General features: G+C 37.9%; 2 protein-coding genes and 1 long non-coding RNA gene across 4 annotated transcripts in view; 1 reads left to right on the top strand and 2 right to left on the bottom strand.

The window, feature by feature from the left end:
- Window positions 1-627: 627 nt before the first annotated feature.
- Window positions 628-8,619, top strand: DHRS9 (dehydrogenase/reductase 9). Its single transcript, XM_069020741.1, is given in 5 exon segments — window positions 628-675; window positions 3,376-3,706; window positions 5,298-5,556; window positions 6,877-7,040; window positions 7,878-8,619. Coding segments are annotated over 5 exon segments (1,053 nt in total). The 3' UTR covers window positions 8,129-8,619.
- On the bottom strand, window positions 5,488-6,958 carry LOC138113004 (uncharacterized). The gene is made up of 3 exons (XR_011151958.1): window positions 6,813-6,958; window positions 6,158-6,206; window positions 5,488-5,661 (listed from the first exon to the last, which is right to left on the bottom strand). It is a non-coding gene; the product is annotated as an uncharacterized lncRNA (long non-coding RNA).
- A 1,636-nt stretch (window positions 8,620-10,255) lies between the features above and the next one.
- LRP2 (LDL receptor related protein 2) overlaps window positions 10,256-23,108 on the bottom strand; it is a 118,094-nt gene continuing 105,241 nt past the window's right edge. The window contains exons 69-79 of one of the 2 annotated variants that reach the window (XM_069020729.1): window positions 22,706-22,926; window positions 22,081-22,257; window positions 21,453-21,572; window positions 19,456-19,546; window positions 18,816-18,883; window positions 18,537-18,657; window positions 15,835-15,964; window positions 13,732-13,851; window positions 13,529-13,636; window positions 12,203-12,274; window positions 10,256-11,750 (exon numbers count right to left, since the gene is read on the bottom strand). In XM_069020729.1, the coding sequence (XP_068876830.1) occupies window positions 11,589-11,750; window positions 12,203-12,274; window positions 13,529-13,636; window positions 13,732-13,851; window positions 15,835-15,964; window positions 18,537-18,657; window positions 18,816-18,883; window positions 19,456-19,546; window positions 21,453-21,572; window positions 22,081-22,257; window positions 22,706-22,926 (1,390 nt within the window). In that variant the 3' untranslated portion in view covers window positions 10,256-11,588. The remainder of the gene's footprint in view (window positions 11,751-12,202; window positions 12,275-13,528; window positions 13,637-13,731; window positions 13,852-15,834; window positions 15,965-18,536; window positions 18,658-18,815; window positions 18,884-19,455; window positions 19,547-21,452; window positions 21,573-22,080; window positions 22,258-22,705; window positions 22,927-23,108) is intronic. The other variant, XM_069020730.1, reaches the window with a different exon arrangement.

Here is a 23,108-nt window from a genome sequence, read left to right as displayed (position 1 = left end):
TGTGCCCATTTAAACTGTAGAGATTCCATTTGTACGGTTTGTAGTATTTGAGCTTTTATTTGAGAAACGTTGAAATTGTTTTGTTCCTAGTATCAAAAAACTGCCCCTGGACTAGTTAAAATAACTTTATCCCTGAAAGTTTTCATACATGAAGAGGTATCTTAAAAGATTAAGTCACATCAACAATAACTCGCTCACATGCAAGAGAAAAGAGGGAGGTCTGAAGCAAGCTCTATTAAATCAGCAGAAAGACTCCTGCTGGTTTCAAGACAAAGCACAGATCAGTAGATTACTTCTCCTTAATGAGTCCTGACAGCCCCCCAGGCTCTTTAAATCACTATATATAGCCAGCAATGCTTAAACAACATAGCTAGGTGAGGCAGGCATAGAGCATAGTCAGAAGATTAATACCAAGTACATTCCTAAAATAGACAGATCACAGCACAAATCATTAGCAATACGAGGGAGAGAGGCCCTGCTGATGTGCATCAATCAGGAAAGTACCATCAGACACAGAATTTACGAGATTTTTTTTTTAACCAAAATGCAAGTCTTGGTGCACAAGTTTATGAGCAAATTGGGCTGTTTCTATGTTCTGACACTGGAAACAACTGGTGAAGGCAACTCATGAGCACCTGAAGGTACAGACTGAGCTTACAGATGTCTCTCCAGAATGTGAGTAGAACTCATATCTATTGTTATAGTGAGCAGTACCTATTTTATGCATTTGCAGGATATCTAAGAGAGCTAAGCATTTGTTTTGTAGTGCACAGAAAAAAGAACATGCAGTCCCTTCCCTTCTAGAGTAATTTTAACAACTGTTGCTTATCTTAGCACCTACAGGGTCTGAATAAAATGCTAACTCAGAAATGCTCTTCCCAACACGTAGAATCTTTCCTTACTTCAATTTTCAATTACTTGGTCAGTGACCTAAGATTTTAAAGGATTTTGTTTCCCTGGGGCTTTTACGATGCTGTAGTAAAAATATGAAGTGCAAGACATACAAAGAAGATACAATCATGCTGAAAATGCACTGTACCAGACTGCATTCATCTCCCTACAAAATGCTGTGTAGGAGAGTTTGGAGGTGTGTTTCTTTTCAGATGACATATTAATAAAGATCTTAAGTTATCTGTTGACCACCAAACCAAATTATCACATTGATATATTTACACAGCATACAAAAAAGCATTCCTTTTCCGTGAAACAAAAGTGCAAAGCTCTGTACATGTAGGAAAGCTGAGTGAGAGATCTGATGTTCTGTGCCTGCCTCTTTGTTCAATTAACTGAAAACTAGGGGGCTTGTAGCTATGGCAGGGTGACTTTGGAGAGATGTTGGATGATCTTTCAGTGCACTGCCTGATATATCTAAACCTTCCACTGAGTGCTACATAAGTGCTCATTCTGAAGAGCCAAAGTGCCTAAATTTCCCATTGGCAGTTCTTCCTCAGCATGCCTGGCAGGTCAATCTACCCATTGCAGAGCACTGACTTCTGGGGTTTTGCACTGCCTGCACAGTTGTGAGTGAAGGAATCCAAAGCACACACAGACCCCAGACTTCACCCCAGCCTGAAATTCTTTGGCATAAACAAACTTGCTGTGGGAGTAAATCAGTAACATCCTCCTTCAATATGGGGTCTATGTGCTTCCTTTAGTGCAGAGAAGCAGAGGGATGCTATACTTTGCAGTCATCTAAGGATCCTAGAGGGCTATCAATGCAGTCATGCTGCTTTTCTCTAAAATCAGTTGCTTTTATAATGGCACTTGTCTAGGCATGAGAAGCCGAGCTCTATCACACAAGTTCTCAATTTGCCAGGCAAATATAAAAGTTTTGATGGAAAGTAGAATTTGCCTTAAGCTATTTACTGGCTACATTATTAATCCAAATTCAATATTTAGGAAGATATATCAATACTCTTGAAATATCATGCTGATATTTCCTCTGGAAACACACTGTTTGCCACTCCATGCAGCTATTTCAAAATCAATATGATCATCGAAGCTAGGTGGCTTATTTTGGCTTTTGTAGAACTTCACAATTATCAAACGAGATATTTTGGATAACATTGTACATTCAAAGAATCAAGGATTTTCTTGAAAGAAAACTACCTGTGACTGTTTCTCTTGGTCCTGACCCCAGGCTCCTTCCAGCAGTAATGACATCATCTAGCAGAATACGTAGTGGCAGAAAGCTCCAGCAGGGCAAAACCTACCGTGATGTTCAGGTCACTGTGTTACCAGAGAAGGTGCACTAGTACATGGGAAGAATCAGGCAGTTAGGAATTACAGACTTAGTAACACTGGCCTGGTTCTGACAGGGAAAAGAAGAGCAGTGGAGGCTTCACAGACAGTGCTGCCCTCTCAGCTGTATCCCCTAGAGCCTTTTGTCTTACAGAACTTCTGTGCCAATTATTGCTACATAAACACAGTGGCTAACACTAACCAGAGCAATCCCAGGTGTTTTTCTTACAGAAGTCAGGTTGTAAAAACCAAAATACAAATAGAAAACTAGTAATCAATTATCAAGAATTTAGATTCAAGAACTGTATTCTACATTTATCAAAACATCTTGTAATAAGCAAACAGTAGCCTCCCCAACAGAGTTAGGAAACCTTGAGTTTTCTCGGTGGTTTTTTTTTGTTTTTTAAAATGTTTTTGAGGGCAACATCTCCATGCATTTCCCCATTTCTTTATACAAACACACTTCCTATATAGTGTGTTCTGCTGTGCTGTGTTTTACTGCTAAACAGGCAACAAGTAACAGAAGACTCAGGTACTGCCCCAAAGTCTACCTTGTCTAAGGGGCAGAGAGCAAATCACTCACTGTCACGCAACATGAGCGACATAACAAATTAATCATCAGATCCACCGCTACAGCTTGCAGTTCTCAGGGGTTGTTCTTGGGGTCACTCTGCTTCCATGTTAAAGATTAGAAAAGCAGCCTGGGTAGCATCATACAAGTGGTCAAAGAGAATCATCCTTTTTTCCAGGGGAATTTCTTTCTCCAGTATCAGCACAAATAATGACCAACATCCACAAAAAAGAACTTTCAGAACTGATGAGGTCATTCCTTTCAGTCTGAAATGTCCTTAAAGGACAGGGCTGACTAGAAACTTTGATCAGCAAAGCTTGAAAACAGTGAAAATCTATTGAAAAGTAAGATAGGGAAGGTTTTGTCAAGGCACATATTATTCATGGATCCCAATCGCATTGTGTCAAAGCTCCTATTCCTGCTCTCCCCTAACATACAGTGGTCTGGAAGGGCTGCAACCAGAAACAAAGCCCCTTACAGGAGTTGTGTCTCAGGAATTTGGAGGGTTGGCTGAGCACATTTGTTTCATTGCACATCTACATCATTAACTTATTTGCTTGTAGCTCTCACTTTCAGACTTACTGCACATAGCAATTTTGGCTTCCATACTTCCTCTTATCGTTTACTGGCTCATCAGAGACAGATACAGAGCAAGAAACCTGAATGGAAAGCATGTCTTCATAACAGGCTGTGACACTGGACTTGGAAACTCACTGGCTAAATGGCTTGACAAAAAGGGATTTTGTGTCATTGCTGCATGTACCACAGAAAAAGGAAGCCAACAGCTACAGTCCTGCTCTTCACTCTCACTGAAGACAGTGAATCTGAACTTAGCAGACTCCAACAGCATTGCCAGGGCTGTGGAGTTTGTGACTGAACAGACAGCTGGCAAGGGTAAGTGACAAGGCAGCTTCTCAGAAAGATGATTCAATTTAACCAAATCTGGTCTAGCTAAAAGTTCCATTGCCTCTCTGCTTACTGCAGAGGCATTTTTAATGTTACTGATGAAACATTCACTCTTCAGTTCTGTCATTTCTCAGTTCAAAGATATTCTCTCCAGCAATGCTTTCCATTGCTTTCACCAACAGGTGAAAGGTGCCTAAAACTCCACTTGCTCACTGTTAAAAACCAGATCATTCCCAGGTGTGTTTCTTAAACTCTTTTTGGTGTAGTTGAAGAATGTCAGTGGAAGGTACTAACTGGTAGCAGAAAATTCTCTTGACAAGTTCAGCCCACTCAATTAAAAATAGTTAATTCAGGGCCTCTGCAGCCCTCCTCTAGTAAACAGATAATATTTTTGCATACCTGAATAAGTCTGACAATTGCATTAGACACAACAACTGCACTGACTGTAACAGTTAAACACCTGCAATTTCAGCCAGTTTTCTTGGAGTTGTTGCATAGGCAGCTCTCACTACCCACTGTCATACCCCTCTGAGCACTCCTGTAAAAGAGAAAGAGGCTACCCTTGGATACCTATGAGACTTCAGTGATGGGTTTGGCAAAGGGTGCTAGAAAGATCTGCATGGTAAATGTATTTCAACTGTGGCAATACACATGTATCAGCACTGATAGCTCAGACTAAAGGCTACCAAAGGGCACCACAGCACTATAACTACCAGTTGGTAACACACAGTTATACCAAATATCCAACAGGCTTATTTAATTCGGTACCTAAACCAGTAAAACATGTATCTTCTACCAGTAGGACTTTCTCCTCAAAGCTTGTAAAAGGCTTTTGGCCTCATCATGAGTATTCCAGACCATTCTTCCAGACCATCAGGAGTATTCCAGACCAATGCAGAGATTGAGAGCAAGTTTAAAAAAATTATTATCACTTACCTCCTCCAGCAGGCTCTTGCTCCCAGCTTGTAGAAAGCCACACATTCTCAGCCAGGATAACCACTAGTAATGCTTTCACCTCAGTGTGTGAGACTCTTTATGGAGGCTGAGTACTGGACTTTCAGCCTCTCCCCTCAGGCACAGGCTGTCCTCAGCAAACTGTTGGAAACGTCACTATTTATCTAAAGTTCCTCAAGTAAATTATAAAGGTAGTAAAGTGGTATTATCAATACACAGGGCTAAGCTAGTATCTTTAGAAGCATTGACTAATGCCACACATTTGGTTCAGACCTTTAGACCCAAAACCAGAAAAATCAGTCTCTCCACTTCTATGCAGACTATCTGATTTTCACGAGAATACAAGTGCATATTAGGAGCCTACATACTTGAGCAGATCTGAATAATAAAGCCAAGCATGGTGGCCCACATCTCCAAACAAAATAGTTTTCCATTAATACTTTACCCACGCTCTTCAGCAAATTATACCAGGCGTACAACATAGATCATCCAAGCAAATACCAGATAACTGTATTCATCTCCCTGAAGTTTTTGCAGACTGTGTCCTTGGTTCCCAATGCACACATGATACTCCAGGATAAGGTATTGCCATATACTGAAATAAATGGTTTTGCAATCCTCCTAGGGCTTTTTGGCTTGGTGAGCAATGCTGAAGGAACAGCACCTATAGGACCCACTGACTGGCTGAGGATTGAAGACTTCCATTCAGTCCTGGATGTTAGCCTGCTGGGATTGATTGAAATCACACTCAAGCTTCTGCCACTTCTGAAAAAGGCTGAGGGAAGAGTCATCAATCTAATTAATGCCAAAGGCCTCATAGCTTTTGTAGGGGGTGGCTACAGTCTGTCCAAATGGGGCATGGAAGCTTTTTCTGACACCCTACGGTGAGTAGCCAGAAATACATGCATGAATCCAAGAACAGATTCCAGACATGCTGAGGAAGGGTGACTGTATGTTTGCCCATCTTGATTCCTCTCTGGAAATCTTGCCTAAAGGGGAAAAGGAAAATAAGAGGACTGGTCACTATTTTAGGATTTCAGTCTCCAGTACTATGGACAGACCCAGCAAGGAACTGCACTTTGAAAATTTTCATATCCTAGACAAGTTGTTAGTGCGCAGATTTCAGGCATGTGAATCCACTGCATACATGAAAGCAAATCAACAATATAGCCTGGCCAGACATCCAGTTTCTTGGGCAAGTTGTACTTGCCTGAATATTTTGCTGTAATTCTCCATAACAATCTGAGCTGGGTAATTCCAGACAGCAACCACATTACCAGAGGTACTTGTAACTTCAGAAAATAAAGCTGAGCACCCTTTGCTGAAACCAGTTGTACTGTACTGCTTCTAGAAAGCTAAGGCCTAGCCCAGTGAGTCAAGTCTTCACAAGTCAGAATGACTACGAAAGCTGGTTTCAAACAGTTATGAGTACTTCCTTAAAGAAAGCGTATACCCCAAAGAAATAGAAATTAATGGCTAACGTACATGTGGTTGCACACTGTAGAACGTAGCTGCCTGAGTCTCTTGAGCTGCCCTGCAAAACAAAGATGACATTTTTACCCCAAAGGAGTTGTACTGCAACTCGAAAGTACATAGAGGGAACCACACTAAGAAGAAACACACTAACTTTTACTGCATTAACATTTAATCATTTAACCATAGGATAAAGAAAAAAGTTCTAATCCAAATGAATTTTTTTTTTCACTTTTACTTTTTCTCAGACACTTTAATGATCTGCTCTTGCTGTGAACTAAAATGATGCAACAGTATATGAAATAGTCAAAAGTTTTATTATGATAATGCATGACTAAGATGCACCTGGCTGTTGCATCCTTTGCATGAGTCCAACATAAACCACACAGAGAGCTGTGAATCTACTTGACACTGCTTTTTTTTCCTCAGTTGTCTGCTCTGCTTTTACACTACAGATACACTGCTGTGGGATATGCCCAGCCCCTGCCCTGGAGAGATCTCTGCTGGGATAAGAGATTTCGCAATAGCCCAGCAGAGATCCCTCCAGGGCAGGGGCTGGGCATATCCCACACACTGCTATGAAGCTAATTTGAACGTCTCAAAATAATTCTGATATATGAAGATAAGAATTTAAGTCTCAAATATTCATGTGAGATTTTCAACTTACTTATGATTCATAGTTATGCCATTATTGGATGGTCAGGGAGATTATTGGGTTTTTTGTCTTCTAGGATAGAGATGCAGCATTTTGGAGTGAAAGTAAGCACTGTTGAGCATGGTTTCTTTAAGGCAGAAGTAGTTAATTCAGATATCATTGAGAAATACGTCTTCAAACTTTGGAACAGACTGACTCCTGAGATCAGGGACTCCTATGGAGAAAAATATTTAGTTGAATGTAAGTAGAAAAAGGACTGTATGAAAGCTCATGGGGGATATTATCAGCACATATAAATACTTGAATTGAGGCTGTAAAGACAACAGAGCCTAGCTGGTTTTAGTGTTGTCCAGGATAAGACTCAAGGCAATGGGTACACACTGAAACGCAGGATGTTCCTGCTGAACACTTCAGTGTGAGGGTGAGTGAGGACTGGCACAGGTTTCCCAGGGTGGTTGTGGAATTCCCATCTTTGGAGATATTCAAAAGCCATCTGGACTTGTCCTGGGCAACCTGGTCTAGGTGACCCAGCTTAAGTAGTGGGGCTTGGTACCAGAGGTCCCTTTCAACCTCAACCTATCGGTGATTCTGTGAACATTTACTGGACATCATTAATGCTCATTAAGGACCCATCACTGACTGTTCTTAACTATGCGTCTGTTAGATGACGCCTGAGCTATTAGTTCACACATGAGATTGGTGAGATACGAGGTCATGCTACCTTTCTTAGCCCCTCAATACTTAGAGGTATGATACCCAGTGGGAATGAGCTGCTGTGACCATATGCTACATTTATGGCTTAGCGATATCTGAAAAGTTAGTGCAGTGTGACACAGCCTATACTGTACAGAATATCTGGCTCACAATATGGGCCAGGGAGGTTTTTGCTTATTGGGCTTGTATTCTGGGTGTGTTGCAGTCTTTATGGTCTCTGCTTTGCTGTAGCTATACTGCTCTCAGCACTTGAGACAGTAGTTTAAAGCAAGCCTGAAGCTGTAGCCAAACCTTTGGATATAAAGAACACTCTCACAGAGATGTTGCATATAAATGCTTTCAGGTTTATTTTTTTGTTTACAGATATAAAAGCCCAAAGATCATCAGTGGAAAGACTGTGTGACTATGGTATTTCTAATGTCATAAAATGCATGGAACATGCCCTGATAGCAAAGTACCCCAGGACACGATACAGAGCTGGATGGGATGCAAAGTTCTTCTGGCTGTTTCTCTCCTACGCCCCAAGCTGTTTGTCTGACATGCTGTTGCGTATTACATTTCCAGTTCCAGCAGACAGCAGGAGATCAGCTCATGGAGTTCTAATTAATGTCTAGTATTGAAACAGTATCCTATCAAAACTAGATGTCCTCTTCCTTACCAGTTACTAAACTGTTTAAATTCTTTTCAGAAGACACCTTCTCCATCCCTCACCCCACCGTACCTGAAATTCTGAGTTCGCAGGTAGGCTTGTAAATCCAGAATGTTTTTGAAGGCTGCTGCTCAGAAATGATACCTCTATAGGATCTGTATTCATAAAATATTCAGCTAAAAAGCTAGTTAATACTATTCACACAAGACATGAACTCAAATAATAAAAGTCCAGCTATTGCAGCATATTCCAGAAATTACAATTATAGTATCTGACCGCCTGATTACTCAACTCAGCAGAAAAAAAACACAAGCAATTTTACAGATATGCAATTCTAGGGAAAATCAAAACTCCACTGTACTATGCAAACAGAGTATTGAAATGCATATTTTAACTTTCTTTCTAATATTAGTAAAGTTTATGGGGAAAATACTAAAACCAATATGCATTTACATTTCTTTCATCCTCAGTGTGTTTTGCAAGTTAAAAGGATTACTATTTCACTTATCAGATGGAGTAGGTCATTAGTGTATGCTATAGTAAATTCTTCCAGTTATACAGAGTGTGTTCAGAATGGTAAAACATTATTTGAGGTTACTGTGCCTCTTGTACACTATTTCTATCTCTTAGGCTGTTGGCGAGAGGCTCACAAACTGGTGTTCCAAGAGATATTAAAATTGAAGGGGTAAAGGTTTTATTTGCTAAAGTGCTATGCTGGTGATTAATCATTAATGTTCAATTCAATTAAGCTTAAAAAGATACCATGTGCAGGTCAGAACTCCAAACGTAAGAAAAGAAGTTTCACCACTGTATGTGAGAGGGCATGTGTGTGTTTGTAATGTGCAAAAAAAGGACAGAATGTAAACAGCGTTAGTAACCTTTAAGTATTTAGTTGAAGTTCTATTTTCTAGTAAATGGCTTCAAGGATAAATTTACTTTACTACATTTCACAGCAAATACCTGCAGAGAGAGAAATCTTTCTATCTGGCCTGACAGCTCTAAAGAGAACGTACATGAAAAACTTAATGGTATAATTTCTCAGCCCTATAGTTGCAGATTACAGACAGTTGCTAAGATCTCTAAAAATCAGCTTTCTTTGAAATAGAAAGAGTCCAAAATTTAAGAATCCAAGCAGGGACTGTCCTGATAAGGAAAAAAGAATACAAGTGAAAAATGAAGTTAGGAGCATAATCTAAAACCTATGTTGTATAAAGTACCAAAACCTAAATTTTACATACTCAGAAGGGTACACTGTGCTACTGAGAGGAGAAGTCCCAGTTGAAGCTTAGGAATCCTTCACCATCAGATACGCTAAGCAACCAAAGCTACATACTACCTATCTACAGAGTAACCCAGGGACTTTTTTCTTCCATATCTTAAAAGTTACAATTATTACAGGGGGAAAAATATGCATTTCTGATACATGGCTGACATATTAGAAGTTTCCTCCAACACTGGTTCCAAATCTTTGAGTTGACAAAGACTATTCCCAAAACTGATGCTACTTTTTCTCGTGGTATGCAACTGCAGGCAAGTCTTTTGGAAGTGTCAGATCTGCCCTCTCCCTTTAAAAAACCTTGGAAACCCTTCCTTAAGAACAGCGCCCTGTATCTCAAAGAAATCCTTACAGACGTGTCTGCTGTGTTGCAGACTCTAAGGAATTATCTGCACTCAGAGAAAATGCTTTTAAATTAATGCACTCAGAAAAAAATGCTTTTAAAAAACACAAAATGAGCTTAAATTAAAAAAATAAAAGCATCAAATTCTGATATCAGATATGAAAGTTAATTGAAATAATGTTTTAATCACTTAGTCCATACTACCTTGATTGTCAGTCTCTCAATAGTAAGAATTTCCTGATCCAAGGGCCAGTTTATTGAATGTGTGTAATGGGGCAGTTTTCACACTTATAGAGATACATCATCAGTATCAAGACAACATCTTACATGAAGAACTTTAGACAGTTGTGTGAAGCAGTAAGCACTATTATTTGACTTTATCTAAAGCACTGCTGTTTTCATCTCAGAGTGCACTGAAATCTCCACAACTGAAAAAAGTACACAGAGTCTTGACACAAAATATGGAATAGGAATGTGATAAAATAATACGTTTATTAGACTTATTCAGCAGCATCATTTTCCAGTAGTCTTTTCTAATCAGTCTGTTACAAAGTAATTACAAGCATTCTAATTAGAAATAGTATATATTTTGAGAATTTAGATATAAAACAATCAAATAGCAAAAGTCTCAATGATTATAACTTCAGGAATCTTTTATATGAGTAGCTAAGCCAGGAATGCTGAAGAACATGTTCCTGTAATCAAAGTTTTCTCAAATAGTTCATGTTGTGGAAACTATCTTGGCTAGTTAATAGAGGAGCTAAAAAGATCAACAGTACATTCTGATGGAAGGTTATAGGAACAACCAGATAACTACAAAGACTTCGTTAGTAGAAATTGTTTCCCTTTCTATTAATATCCACCTCAGGAAATAAATAGCAAATAAAATTAAATTTTCACATTAAAAAAAACCTGAAGAATTTCTGAAATGAACCAATATCTTTCATATTTTGCTGTTTGGAAATAAGCTCTTATAGAAACGTAGCTACTTCATAGTACAAATTACTTCCATAGACTCCAGCCAAGAAGAGAGGTATTCCATTGATGAGCAAGAGAAAAGCTCATTAAGTAGCTGTGGCACTAAAATCTAAATATATCCAGTCCTTATAGGAACACTATTAATGGAATTGTGTAAATTGGAACCTAGAGGAAAAGCATGTATCTTATAGATTGAGAGGAAATTGTCTCAGGCAGTTAAAATATTGTAAGAACAACATTTTGTACAGGTAACTATTCAGCATAATAATCCTGCACTTTCATGTTTTGTTTAACACAAGATAAAGAGGCACCCATTTTTATATACAGTAGTATATAAAATAGGTGGCAAATATGCCCAGAGCACCAGTAGAAGTTTTAAAAGGTGCTGTTATAAAAGAGATACTCTAAAGACCCTGTAAATCAGTAAAGTTCCTATATTTGCCTTGTTTGGTTCTTTTTTTTAGTTTTAGGCATTTATAGAATTAACTTAGCCCTAAATATATGGCAAATTCCATACAATTTTCTACTAGCAACATCACTGAACAAGATAATCTTAGAAAAATTTACAAATGTACAATATATTTATAACATTACTTTCAGTCAGCTTCAGTGCAAAGATATACATATAGTACATCAGGATAATTGTTCATAAAAATAGAAATTGGCATTTGTCAAAAAACAAGGCATAGTTTCAATGTACATCTCCAGCCACTGGCTTAAAAATGTATATATTTTTATAAAGCATTTGAATGTGAACCTTACTCTTCTGTTTATAAAAAATATATGTGCAAATGGATGTGTCTAATTTTCCCTAAATGAGTTACCTAGTTATACCACAGAGTCCTCTTTAACAAGATTGGCGGTGTCTTTAAATGTATCCTCTGTTGCCGTGTAAGCTAATGGTTGGTCTCTCTTCAGAATAATCTTGGGAGGCAGTGAAGGAGAACGGGTAGGGACATTTTCTGTGTCCTGTTGCTGTTCCTTTTCCATCTGAAACAATAGTCGTAAAATCAAACCTTACATTCTAACGCGCCATACATCCAACATTGACTTTCAGAAACATCGAATAAATATTCCTAAAGTGAAATGTCATGGTGTAAATTATTTTTGCAAATCACCACCTGTAACAAAATTAAATACCTAATTTCACCTCAGATAGTACAGCTGAGTAAAAACAATACTAGAAACTTACTCCATACATTGGAACTTCTACTTTAATACTTAATGTCAGGAGGAGCTGTGCCGCCTGAGCTGAGTCTGCTCTACACCTCATTGTGCATGACTTTTGGTGACCTCTCACAACCACTTCCTAACCTGAACTGGAATTTCTGTGCTGTTTCACATAGCAGCAGAATCTACCAATAATCTTTATCCTATGAAAGCAAGAACAAAGTCCAGTAGTACATTAGCTAAAAAATAGAATTATATAATATAAACAATACCTCTGCATATATTGGGTTTTCAAAATTAGTGTTTTGTTTCTTTTTTCTCTTGAAGAAACTCCACTTTGATTCCTGAAACATAAAAATTATTAGAACTCTATACATTTTTCTCAAAACTTCTCTGGAAACTGCCATTACAATGTCTTGCATTGACTGCTACTGCAGTGATTTTAGATGGATGTTCTTAGATCACTATGTTCTAATTCTAAGCATGGAACCCAAATTTCTTTTTTGCTAGATAACCAAGTTATTTCACCTAAAGAAGTATTCACACAAGGCTAGGCAATAAAAATTACTAAATTACTTCATGGAAGCCTGTCATTCCAGACAAGTACATCAAAGAGTAAAAAACTGTCTCGAAAACAACGAGAGAAATTATTGAGGGACATGAAACTACAATAGGTTGACAGAGCTGTCATTTCAAAGCCCATCAGAGGTACTTTTAGTGAAAAATGTATGAAAACAGTCCTGTACACAAGCCACCATCCGCTCATTCAGATGGATTTTAAAATATAAAAATGTGTCTTCCATGAATCATTAGTAATCTAGATGAGGCAATATTTTGATCTTGATTGTTAAAATGTTCTGCAAGAACATACAGAACAATGTCTTAAAGGTCTTAAGTGTCTTAAAGATCTTTGCCAGTTCTTTTAAATATGGATAAAATTACAAATAAATGAGAAAAAAGTCAGGACAGTACACTGACTAAACATCTTATTTCAATTTTTCATATCACAACCCCCTGGGCTTTCACTGTTTTAAACAAAACTGTAATTTCTTGTGTTTTCTTCTCCTATTTCATGGGGGGGAAAGCAAACTAAAAAACCCCACACACTCTGCTGCTTCTATCAAGGTATAATTCATTAAGGGTTTACAAGTAATTTTTTAAAGTCTGAAGCAAAGCCTTAGTTATAATAATTTCTGCTGGGGAGCAGTGATAATTTACAGCAGTTACCTGACAATTTTCAGATTAGTACCTGCCCTCAAAATGAAGTACAACAACCAGTGAAAAGAAACTCTCTGTTCACTTCAAAATAACTAGGTGGGCCAGGAAGAAGAGGGGGTTTAATCCAAATAGATCCTTACTGTGTGCCTTAAGTAACTCTGTGCTTGTGCTGCTTTTCTCTTATCAAACTGTTGCTGACTGGCTACAGTAAATCTTGTAAATATGGTCCAGTTAGCTGGACTTGATGCAGGTGATGTGCCAAGTCCATGGCATTATTTAAAGAGAATTGAAACTGTACTGCAGCTTCCCTAACAATTCCATTTTTCTGATCTGGAGGAGAAAACAAGCAGCCTTAGCTGCTTAGCCTTTCTGTTTCCTACCTGAGGTACATCTGTACTCTGAGGGGTTTCCTTTGGGCTAGTAGATATCACAGAGGAATACACAGGATTTTCAAAATTTTCATTTTCCTCACTGCCAGCTGCTGCTACCTGTAGGAGAAGAAAGAAAATCAACATTCTTCAAACAAGAAAAGGTGGTCAAAAGGGAAAATGAAAGGTGAAAGTCAAGCTTAAATTTATCTTACAAGTGTTGGCCGAACGACTGTAACTGCACCAGCTGTGCTGGTTCCACCATCTCTGGTTGTGTACATTGGGTTTTCAAATGTGATTGGCTGTTTCCCTGACTCCACTGCAAAGTTTTCATTCTATGGAGGAAAAAAAATCCCAACAATAATTGCAGTGCAATAAACACCTCCATACTCCTAGGAATTACATGTAGTCAAACTCTTCATCTTGGGGAACAACACATGTTTACTTTCACACAGGCTTAGACAAAACCTAGTATCTGTTAAAATCTTAACATCAGTTTACTTTTACTCCCTGACTTAGCAGCCTGGACTACTGATTGTTCCAATATTACCCCATTTCCTAGCAGGACAAAAACCCTCACACACATTTCAATACTTGACCCAAAGTATTTTATGATGAGGAAAGACGACTTTCACAAATCATATCTTCAACAGGGAAGAGATATCAAAAGAAGAATAATCTCCAAATAAATATTTTAATTTAGAGACCTCAAAATTACATACAAATTAATAAGCAGTAGCTGATACATAAAAGAATGGGATTCACTCTTTTTTTTCCCAGCAAGGAGATTGCTATATTTTTTGAGACAAAGTAGGAAGTGCAGTATGTCCCCTTACTTATGTCAGATGAGTTACATCAAGTAGAAGGATAATGAAAACAAAACCCCACCCAGACTCACTTGTCCTTCTCTTTGACACAGCCTCATCACAGAACTAGCAGGGAATAGCACAGGAATAGTACAGCAGCTAGTTCCTTAAACCTGCCTCATTTTCACAAACCACTCCATACCACATGGATTCATGCTTTGTGCTACCAGAACACAGCTTTTTGTAGCACAGGAAACTCTTGTCAGCTCCCTCAAACTAGTTTGGCTAAGAATAGCCCCATTGAAAAATATCCCTCTAACATCTACTCGTGCATATATGATGTTAAAATTTTAGGAGGCACATCCCACAGTTCTTCACTGCTGTGCACCAAACCCTTTGAATTCTTTCCAAGTGAATATAAAAATTTTTTGTTTCTACTCTGAAAATATTGGGAAAACTAACACCACATAAGTAAAAATAGTCTGGATCCAGGTCTACTATTGGCAATGTATAAACTGCATTGCTTGAACCTCAGCATGTCAGTGTTAGGCCAGAAAATGGCAAGTACGGTCAAGCTCATGTGCATGAAAAAGATTTGGGGTAATATACAAGCCTAAAGCTATTTTCCCAGTATTTACCGAAATGTTCATATGGGTGTTTTGTTACACAAGCTGCCTAGTTTTAACAAAGACTGTGTTTCTTCATCTAGGCAAAGGCCATTTATTTATATTAGGAGCTTATCTTCTCTAGCTGTTTCATTTCATATCCATTCACCATCAGTTTAGGGAGTTTCTACTTTATACTGGGCAGCAAGTGCTTACTATTCAAATGTACCCATGATCTGCTTCCTACAAGTAAAAATCATTTGTACATTGTACTTCTTGGGGTAAACGGGAATATATTTCCCATGGAAAGTCTACATAGTATAGAAAACACAGGGATCTGCTATTTCTCAGAAGTGCAAAACAAAACATGGATGAAGTAGAGTTAGCTTTATGATGTCCCTGTAATTATTAAAACATGACTTTTTAAGATAAATTAAGAAATTGTCAAATCTATACTGTGTTGCGCTAAATAGTGAATCCTGTGGTTAGGCTTGAGTTTTACCTCTGAATTCTCTAACATACCATCTGGTTTTGAAAGCCACACATTTTAAATTGTTCTATGGAACACAAAGGTTCTAAAAAAATTCCCTGTTACAATGCTGTTATTTGTCAACTCATTCCCTTTATATTTCATGAATATGCTGAAAGAGGAAAGGGGGTAATTGACTTAATATCTACTATATAAATCTTGTAAAAAGTCACATTATTTTAAAGAACATCCCATATTTTTCCTTACCTTCAAATTACAAAAAGCTATTTCAGGAAACTATCAATCATTGTTCACTTCTTTTTCTAGAACACATTTATCATCTCACTATAATTTTGTAGATAAAAGGCTCCCTTCTATCAGCTAACAATTACATTAAAAGAACACAATTTTAAAAATTATTTGAGAACTAAGTCTTACCATTTGCATTGCTCTGTCTATAGCAGAATCTCCTCCAAAGCCAGAGACTCCTATGTCCATAGTCACATCTGCTCCAGATCGGAAAGTTACTCCATTGCCATTTTCACTAGATTTTACAAGACTGCTTAAACTACAAAAAAAACCCCAAACAAACAAACAAAAAGAAAAATAAAGTAGAAGAGATTATACGGAGAGTTTATAATGCAGGTTTTTTCACTTGCTCTTTAAGCATAATTTTCACTTTGAATTTTCGCAAGCTAGTGAGGGCACCAGAAGTTGTATTTCTTTATTAGTTCAACAAGTTTTTTAACCTAAGTTGCCCATTCAGAATCATCTCAACTACTTTTGTGTGCTCATGAAGACGTCAAATTATTTCAGTGAATTACAATTCCCCAAAATTTACCTGTATTTTGACCACTCTTCAGTGTTGATTTAAAGACAAATGCATGAATCTACTCAGTTTTTCAAATTCATTGAAACTGATTTTTAAAACATGCATCTGAAATTGACAATATAATTCCACCAACACCAATACTGAAGATTTATGCATGCAAATCATGAAAATACCTACAAGACACTGTTTTCATACAAGCAAATGTTCAATCTGTGTATAGATTTATGACAACCACACTAGATATTCATGAAAAATATTGGAAATGGTCTGAAAGCACACGGTTGGGCTCAAAATAATAAGAGGAGTGAAAGATAGAAATCAGTAACCAAATACAGGACATTCCCACACAGAAATCTGAGCATGTAACTCCCCCCCCACCCCCGCGCCCCAAAGCATCTAACTCCAAAATGCTCCACAGTTAACCTCTGGTTTCATTTTGTCAAATTTGCCTAACGTGAAGGAAGGCAGAAGCACTGGAACAATCTTCCCATTTGTATGTCCTCACTGGAGCTGGCTTGTGCTGGAATTCTTTCCTATGGGTGGTGCGTTGTGTACACACATTACCAGTTGGCCCTGTAGGCACCAGCTGATTCAATTTTAAAAAGGTAAATCTTAGTTATGATTCCTGTACATGGACAAGTCCCATATTACAGGCAAAAGCTAAGCTATAGCTTGAGATAACTGTAAAGGTATGAGTTCACAGTTTAAAGAGGGATTGAGCAATGGCAGCACTAAGACATATTCATGGCAGAAATAAATGCAAATCAAGCCTCACAGACAAAAAACTGACATCTCCTTTTCACATAGTCTCATAATTTATGTGGGAAGCATTGTTGAACAGTAAAGATCAAGTCAGTACATTAAAATTGCAGCTTATTCACTATCTGACAATGCAGAAAGTTTCTATTCAAAAAAGCAGGAAACATGGAATTTCAGTGAGTAGCTTGGAGATCTCTTAAAATCTCTCTGTCCTTCAGAATTTACCTGCAAAAATATTTTGCCCCAATTTGACTACATCAACTCATGAATAAATGGGATTAGAATCATAGAATCATAGAATGGTTTGGGCTGGAAGGGACCTTAAAGATCATCTAGTTTCAACCTCCCTGCCATTGGCAAGGACACCTTCCAGGTGACCAGGTTGCTCAGAGCTCCTTCCAACCCAGCCTTGAACAATGCCAGGATGGGGCATCCACGATTTCTCTGGGCAACCTGTTCTACTGTCTCACCAGACTCACAAAGAATTAATTCTTAATATCTAATCTAAACTTACTCTCTTTCAGTTTGAATCCATTCTCCCCCTGTTCTGCCATTACGTGCCCTTGTAAAAAGTCTCTCCCCATCTTCCTTGTAGACTCCCTTCACCTACTGGAAAACCGCCATTAGGTCACCCCTAAACCTTCTCTTTTCCAGGCTGAACAAACCCAATTCTCTCAGCCTTTCTATGCAGGAGAGTTGCTCCATCCCTCTAATAATATTGGTGGTCTTCATCCGGGCTCACTCAGTGTCATTAGTTCAGTGTAATCCTCCAGTGAGGAAGCAGTTATAGCTTCATCCACATTACTGATTACAGTGATTTAATTACATTGATTTAAGAGCCATTACTAGGAAACTGGTGCAAGGACTATGAATATGTGCCTTTACGCCTTTTAAAACACGTAATTTGCTTAAAGCTAAAAAAAAATCAAAGCATCATATTCTGATATCCTTTTAAAACAAATTAATTTAAATAATTTCAAATATATTTTCTTCATCTTCCTTTGACTTAAGACATCAAATATTTTTGATGACATTCCACAAAGCTGGTTTTCACTGGACAGTACGACTGTCAGCAGTCTAGTCATTGTCTCCGGCATTGGAAACAGAAGTTCACTACATACACGCCATATTTATTAGCAGATGAATACAGCATTGCAGATGAGCTCAGCCTTTCCATGTTAAAAGATCTCTTCAAATCATCTCATGTCAAAGTTTTACAAAAAACTAAAACATTTAACTATGGTCTTTTGTATCTTTTTGAACTGAATATGCAGCTTCAGATCTGGTAAACAGTCTTCTATATTGCTCATTATTTAAAAGCTAATTTAGAATGTCAAAGGGTTTTACAATCATCCTTTGCTACACAATAATGATCAGCCATGGTATTGCTTGGAATGAAAAATTCATTGGAGCTACTGCAACACTTCACTTTCCATATTCCACCAGAACGGGCACACAACAAAAAAAAATTGATTTTCCAGAAATATTTAGAAACAGTTACTCATTTTCAGTTCATGACATTCCCACTCTGAAAGCCTTCAAAACATACCTTGGTAGCTTGGGAAGCGCTGGTAGAAGGGAGCCTGTTCGTCTGTAGTTAAAAAAGCCTCCAACCACTAACACTCCAATTATGATGATTAGTATGACTGTCAGCAACACTGCTACTGCTGCTGCCAAAGACAGAAGAATAAGAAAACATTCAAGCAAGCATAGTTCAGTGCAAAAAAGAGCCCAGAGAATTAGAAGCCTGACCCTGAACAGGTGTCATGGTGAGGTGTTACATGTTCTTTAGCTCAAATGTCAAGTGCAACATATACTTGAAGCTTACTTGTTCCAGGAGGGATTCCTTTTGACAATCCTATTTCACAATAATTCCCAGTGTATCCATAAGAACATCTGTAAATGTAAGAAGGACAGCTCACGGAACAGCTTTTAGGAAGTTTAGGATCTCAGCTTTATTATTATATTCTGCAGTGTTTACCTAAAACCCATAAATTTTAACTCAATGAACAGTAATTATATATTTCACTGACTGTATGTAAATATAGTATGTCTGCTATAGTCAGAGAATTAAAAGTGAAAATCAAAATTGCTGAGTCAGAAAGTCTGTTTTCAGTGGAGCATTGGTGACACCTGTTGGCTGTTCCAAGCTACATTTATTGAGAGTTACTTTTCCATTGTTACAATTTTCAGGTATAGCATTTTATTAGACTCTTCAGAGGTTTGCCTTTCTGGGTTTTTGGTTTTGGTGCTTGTTTGGGGTTTTTCTTCCCCAAACTGATGCATTTACATTACTTATTTGCTGATATTTTTATGCATGTGTTTTTCCATAGTTGTTGTAAAAATGCTACTGCAGATGTATGACACCTTCTGAAGTGTTTCCAACAGATTTCAAAGAGTTTAATTGTTTCGTGAGACTAAATCAGCACAGTCTGAGCCAGAACTACCCTAAAAACATACTGACTTACTTGCATTTGGGAAGACTGCTTTCATCTATATAGCACGTTCCTCCATTCATACACCTGCAAGCTGGTGGCATTGTGGGAGGGGATTCAATAGCTGCAAAATTCAAAAGCCATATATGCATTATCAAGACATCCTCAACAAACTAAATAATATCAATAATGCATTTTCTTTGTCTCTACAGATCTTGCATATACAAACTCACAGGCTACTTTTCAGAATTTTTGATTTTGATAGCACGTGCTTGTTGCTCTTGTGTCAATTTTTTTCTGCCAAATCAGCTTAAATTAATTGAAGCAAAACCTGTTCTCAGAACATAATGACTTAGTAGAGTGTAGGCATAGTCAGCTCAAGAGCTGTAGGTCTGCTCACTTTCTTTTGTTCTTACAATGCAGACCAACACCACCCTTCAAACCTCTCTATTCAGAAAGCAGCAATGCCTTCTCTCTTTTGCCCAGACTCTTCCATTCTAGCAGCAGGAAGTTGCACAGAGAAGGCCAAACTGGAGTGCATTCACTTATGAAGAAAAGCAATGCATGGAAATGCACATATAGGAAGAGCATTATTTGAATGCTGAATCAAGTGGGGAAAAAAAATCATACTAGCCCTCAGTAAGAGCTCAGGATATGCTGTCAGAAAAGTATACTTAACATAGGAAAAGCCCTGGACCTGAGTCATTATTATAGGCTATAGATTGAGGATGGATTTTGACAGTTCCTTTTACACAGATGAGTCAGATCACAGTACTTTTGTCACAAAATTGTAATCACCCAGAGGTACAGGAAGTGTGTAGCTACAATGTTTCTTACAGGTGAAACTCCCTTCAAGTCAATGGGGTACAAAAACGGGAAATGCAGAGGTTTTACAGACTGTTTCTCAGTAGCTGCAATATGAACAAAGGGCCAAATAAACTAAATGTAAGTACAAAGGCTATGTTTGGTCACTGCACAAGTGATTGCCCAGTTTTCTTAATTCCCGAACATTTTATGTAAAGCAGTTTCAGCAAATATCAAATTCAGTGTCCCCAGAGCAATAAGCAGCAATTAGCAAATGCAATCAACACTGTTATTGATCCCTAACTTAAACAATATTGTATACATTCACTGACTATTACATATTACTAGCACCTCTTTCTGCAGCTCACACCATGTGGCAATAGGAAAAATCACTAATAATTATTAGGAAAATGTAACCTAGAGGTAAGGCAGTGTAAAAAATTATGACATTTTGCCTTTCAGTACAAAAATAATATAATTCAGAGAAGATTAACCATAGGAAAGATGCCAGACATAATGTTAAAAATCATAATATATCAAGATATGTTCAAGGACAAGCACAAGGACATCTACAGCTACCACCCACACCACTGTAAGCTAAGAATGCAGACTCTTGGCTAGAGAGAAATAGAAATCCTGCAGTGATATTTTCATTCTTCTCAATAAAGGCTGAGCAATTCTATTTGATTTGTCCTCCTGGAAGCATTGTGAGGGTTTTGCTGCAATGCAACAATCAAACATGAAATTCTAGTGCCTGAAAGGCTTTCCAGAGTATAATAATTATCTAGAAGTTCTCTCTGTCCACACTCTTGAGTTCTGTAAGTTTTGGTTTAAGTTTCTGTGATACTGATTAAGTTAGAGTTTTTACAGAATTGTAAACAAAATTGTTAACAATAATATGTCAGAAATTCTTAGTTCTGAAATCAGTGCATTCTGAAAAAAAATATTTTGGAATTTCAAAACAAAAATCAGAAAGTGCGACCACTAGTCTAGTTGGAGTGACAGACCTATATCCCTGTTACAAATGACATGCAAAGAGATTAAAGAAAATGTACAAGGTGACCAGAAATCAGTGATGACTGAGAATAAAAGCCAGATGTTCTGAGTCTACCAGTATCTATTACATCAGTTAGCTTATCCCTCCATACTTCTAATTCAGTAGTGCATTTGTATTCCTAAAGAAAAGCTTCTGTTGCTTTCATTTCCAGTTTGACAAATTATTCTACCTGCATCACATTCCGTACTGCTGCCTTCTAGGAACCGAGTCCCTTGAGGACATGAGCACGTGTATCCTCCTGGTCTCAGCAAACAGAGGTGGCTGCAGACATCTTTACAAGGATTAGGCACTGAAAAAGTGATAAAGTGATGAAGATTTGAAGAAGCAATATTTCTGAGGTAAGGTAGGGCAATTCCATAGTCAGTGGTGTATCTTGTCAACACATCACATTTATACCAAAACCTTCCCTCTGCCTTTTCTTACATTCTTAAGGGAGAGACAATGGCTACTGAGAGCTCATATAGCACCACAAACAAACTTCTCGAAGTAGTAAATGATCAGCACTTTGCCAGGATAAATACATATTATGACTGTCCTCACGATGCAGGGGAAAAAGAGAAAGGACATGGTCATAACTTAGAGACTCAAAAGACCAATGTGTGGTGTTCCACTGTTGACTTCATTTTGTGTGTGCAGAAAACACTTGTCAGCCTCTATTTCATTTTTAGGTCTTCAGAAACTAATACTACCATTTACTGATAGACACATTATCAAAAGGTTACTAAGCTCTTTGAAGACATCAATACCAACTTGGATTTCATAGCAAGAAATGGCTCACTGGGATCCTGATTACCCACCTGATTGATTGTATCTGTGCTGGTGATAGATGCGCACTTGGGTAAGCCACGGATTTACAGTAAGCACTTTCACTTTTTCTCCACTTCCAAATTTATCCTTCTTCCAGACTTCTCCTCGTTCTTTAGCTATCCAATATAAATGGCCTTCAAAGACATCAAGGCTGTATGGACTGCCTACTTCTCAAAGGAACCAAATAAGAGACTATCAGCAAGCAAATCTCCAGTAGAAGTAAGTAACAAAACTGCTGTTCTTCAGCTTAAATATATTATTTATTGCTTTCATTTTAAGACATATGCAGTCATACATTTATGTCCTCATATAATATGTAAGGTGCCCGACCTCTTCATATCACAGTGCCCACACTGATTAATACCGATTAATAGTATACGTAAAAAAGCAAGAATCCAATTTTCCACATTGTCCCCTATTTGGGTCACAAACTCCGCTCAGGGAGTCCAGTTACCAGGCATCGCTGAGCCTGGTATGCCATTGATCACTGTACAAAGGAGAAAACACTACCAGGACTTAATGTCTGAAAAGCTCCCATATGTAGCCTCACTTGTGAAGCCCAAGTGCTTGTTAGCACATCTCTTAGTTACTATTAATTGCATAATATGTTCTTACCTCCATGTAGTACAATGGTTCTGTCTGTTCCATCAGGTCTCATGGATTCAATTATATTTTCTTTAGAATCACTCCAATAGATCCTATCATTGTTCAAATAATCAATAGAAAGACCAGTTGGCCAGCCAAGGTCTTCGGAGACCAGAGTTTGTCTTTGTTGTCCATCCATCCAGGCACATTCAATCTTTGGCTGCCTTCCCCAGTCAGTCCAATACATGAGCCTGAAAGTACAGAATGAGAAATGGATAAGGTTCAGAACTTGATCACTGTGATTATCCTTTGGAGTTTCATGGAAAAGGTCAGTAATGGAAAAAAAAGCTGTTCAGCAACCTATGTTTTGCAGATGTGACTGGGAAGGTCACAGTGAGTTCACTGAACAAGTACAAAAAATAAATACCGAAAG

This window comes from Aphelocoma coerulescens, chromosome 7, assembly GCF_041296385.1.
Source record: "Aphelocoma coerulescens isolate FSJ_1873_10779 chromosome 7, UR_Acoe_1.0, whole genome shotgun sequence".
Taxonomy (NCBI): Eukaryota; Metazoa; Chordata; class Aves; order Passeriformes; family Corvidae; genus Aphelocoma; species Aphelocoma coerulescens.
This window is presented reverse-complemented; position numbering and strand designations above follow the sequence as displayed.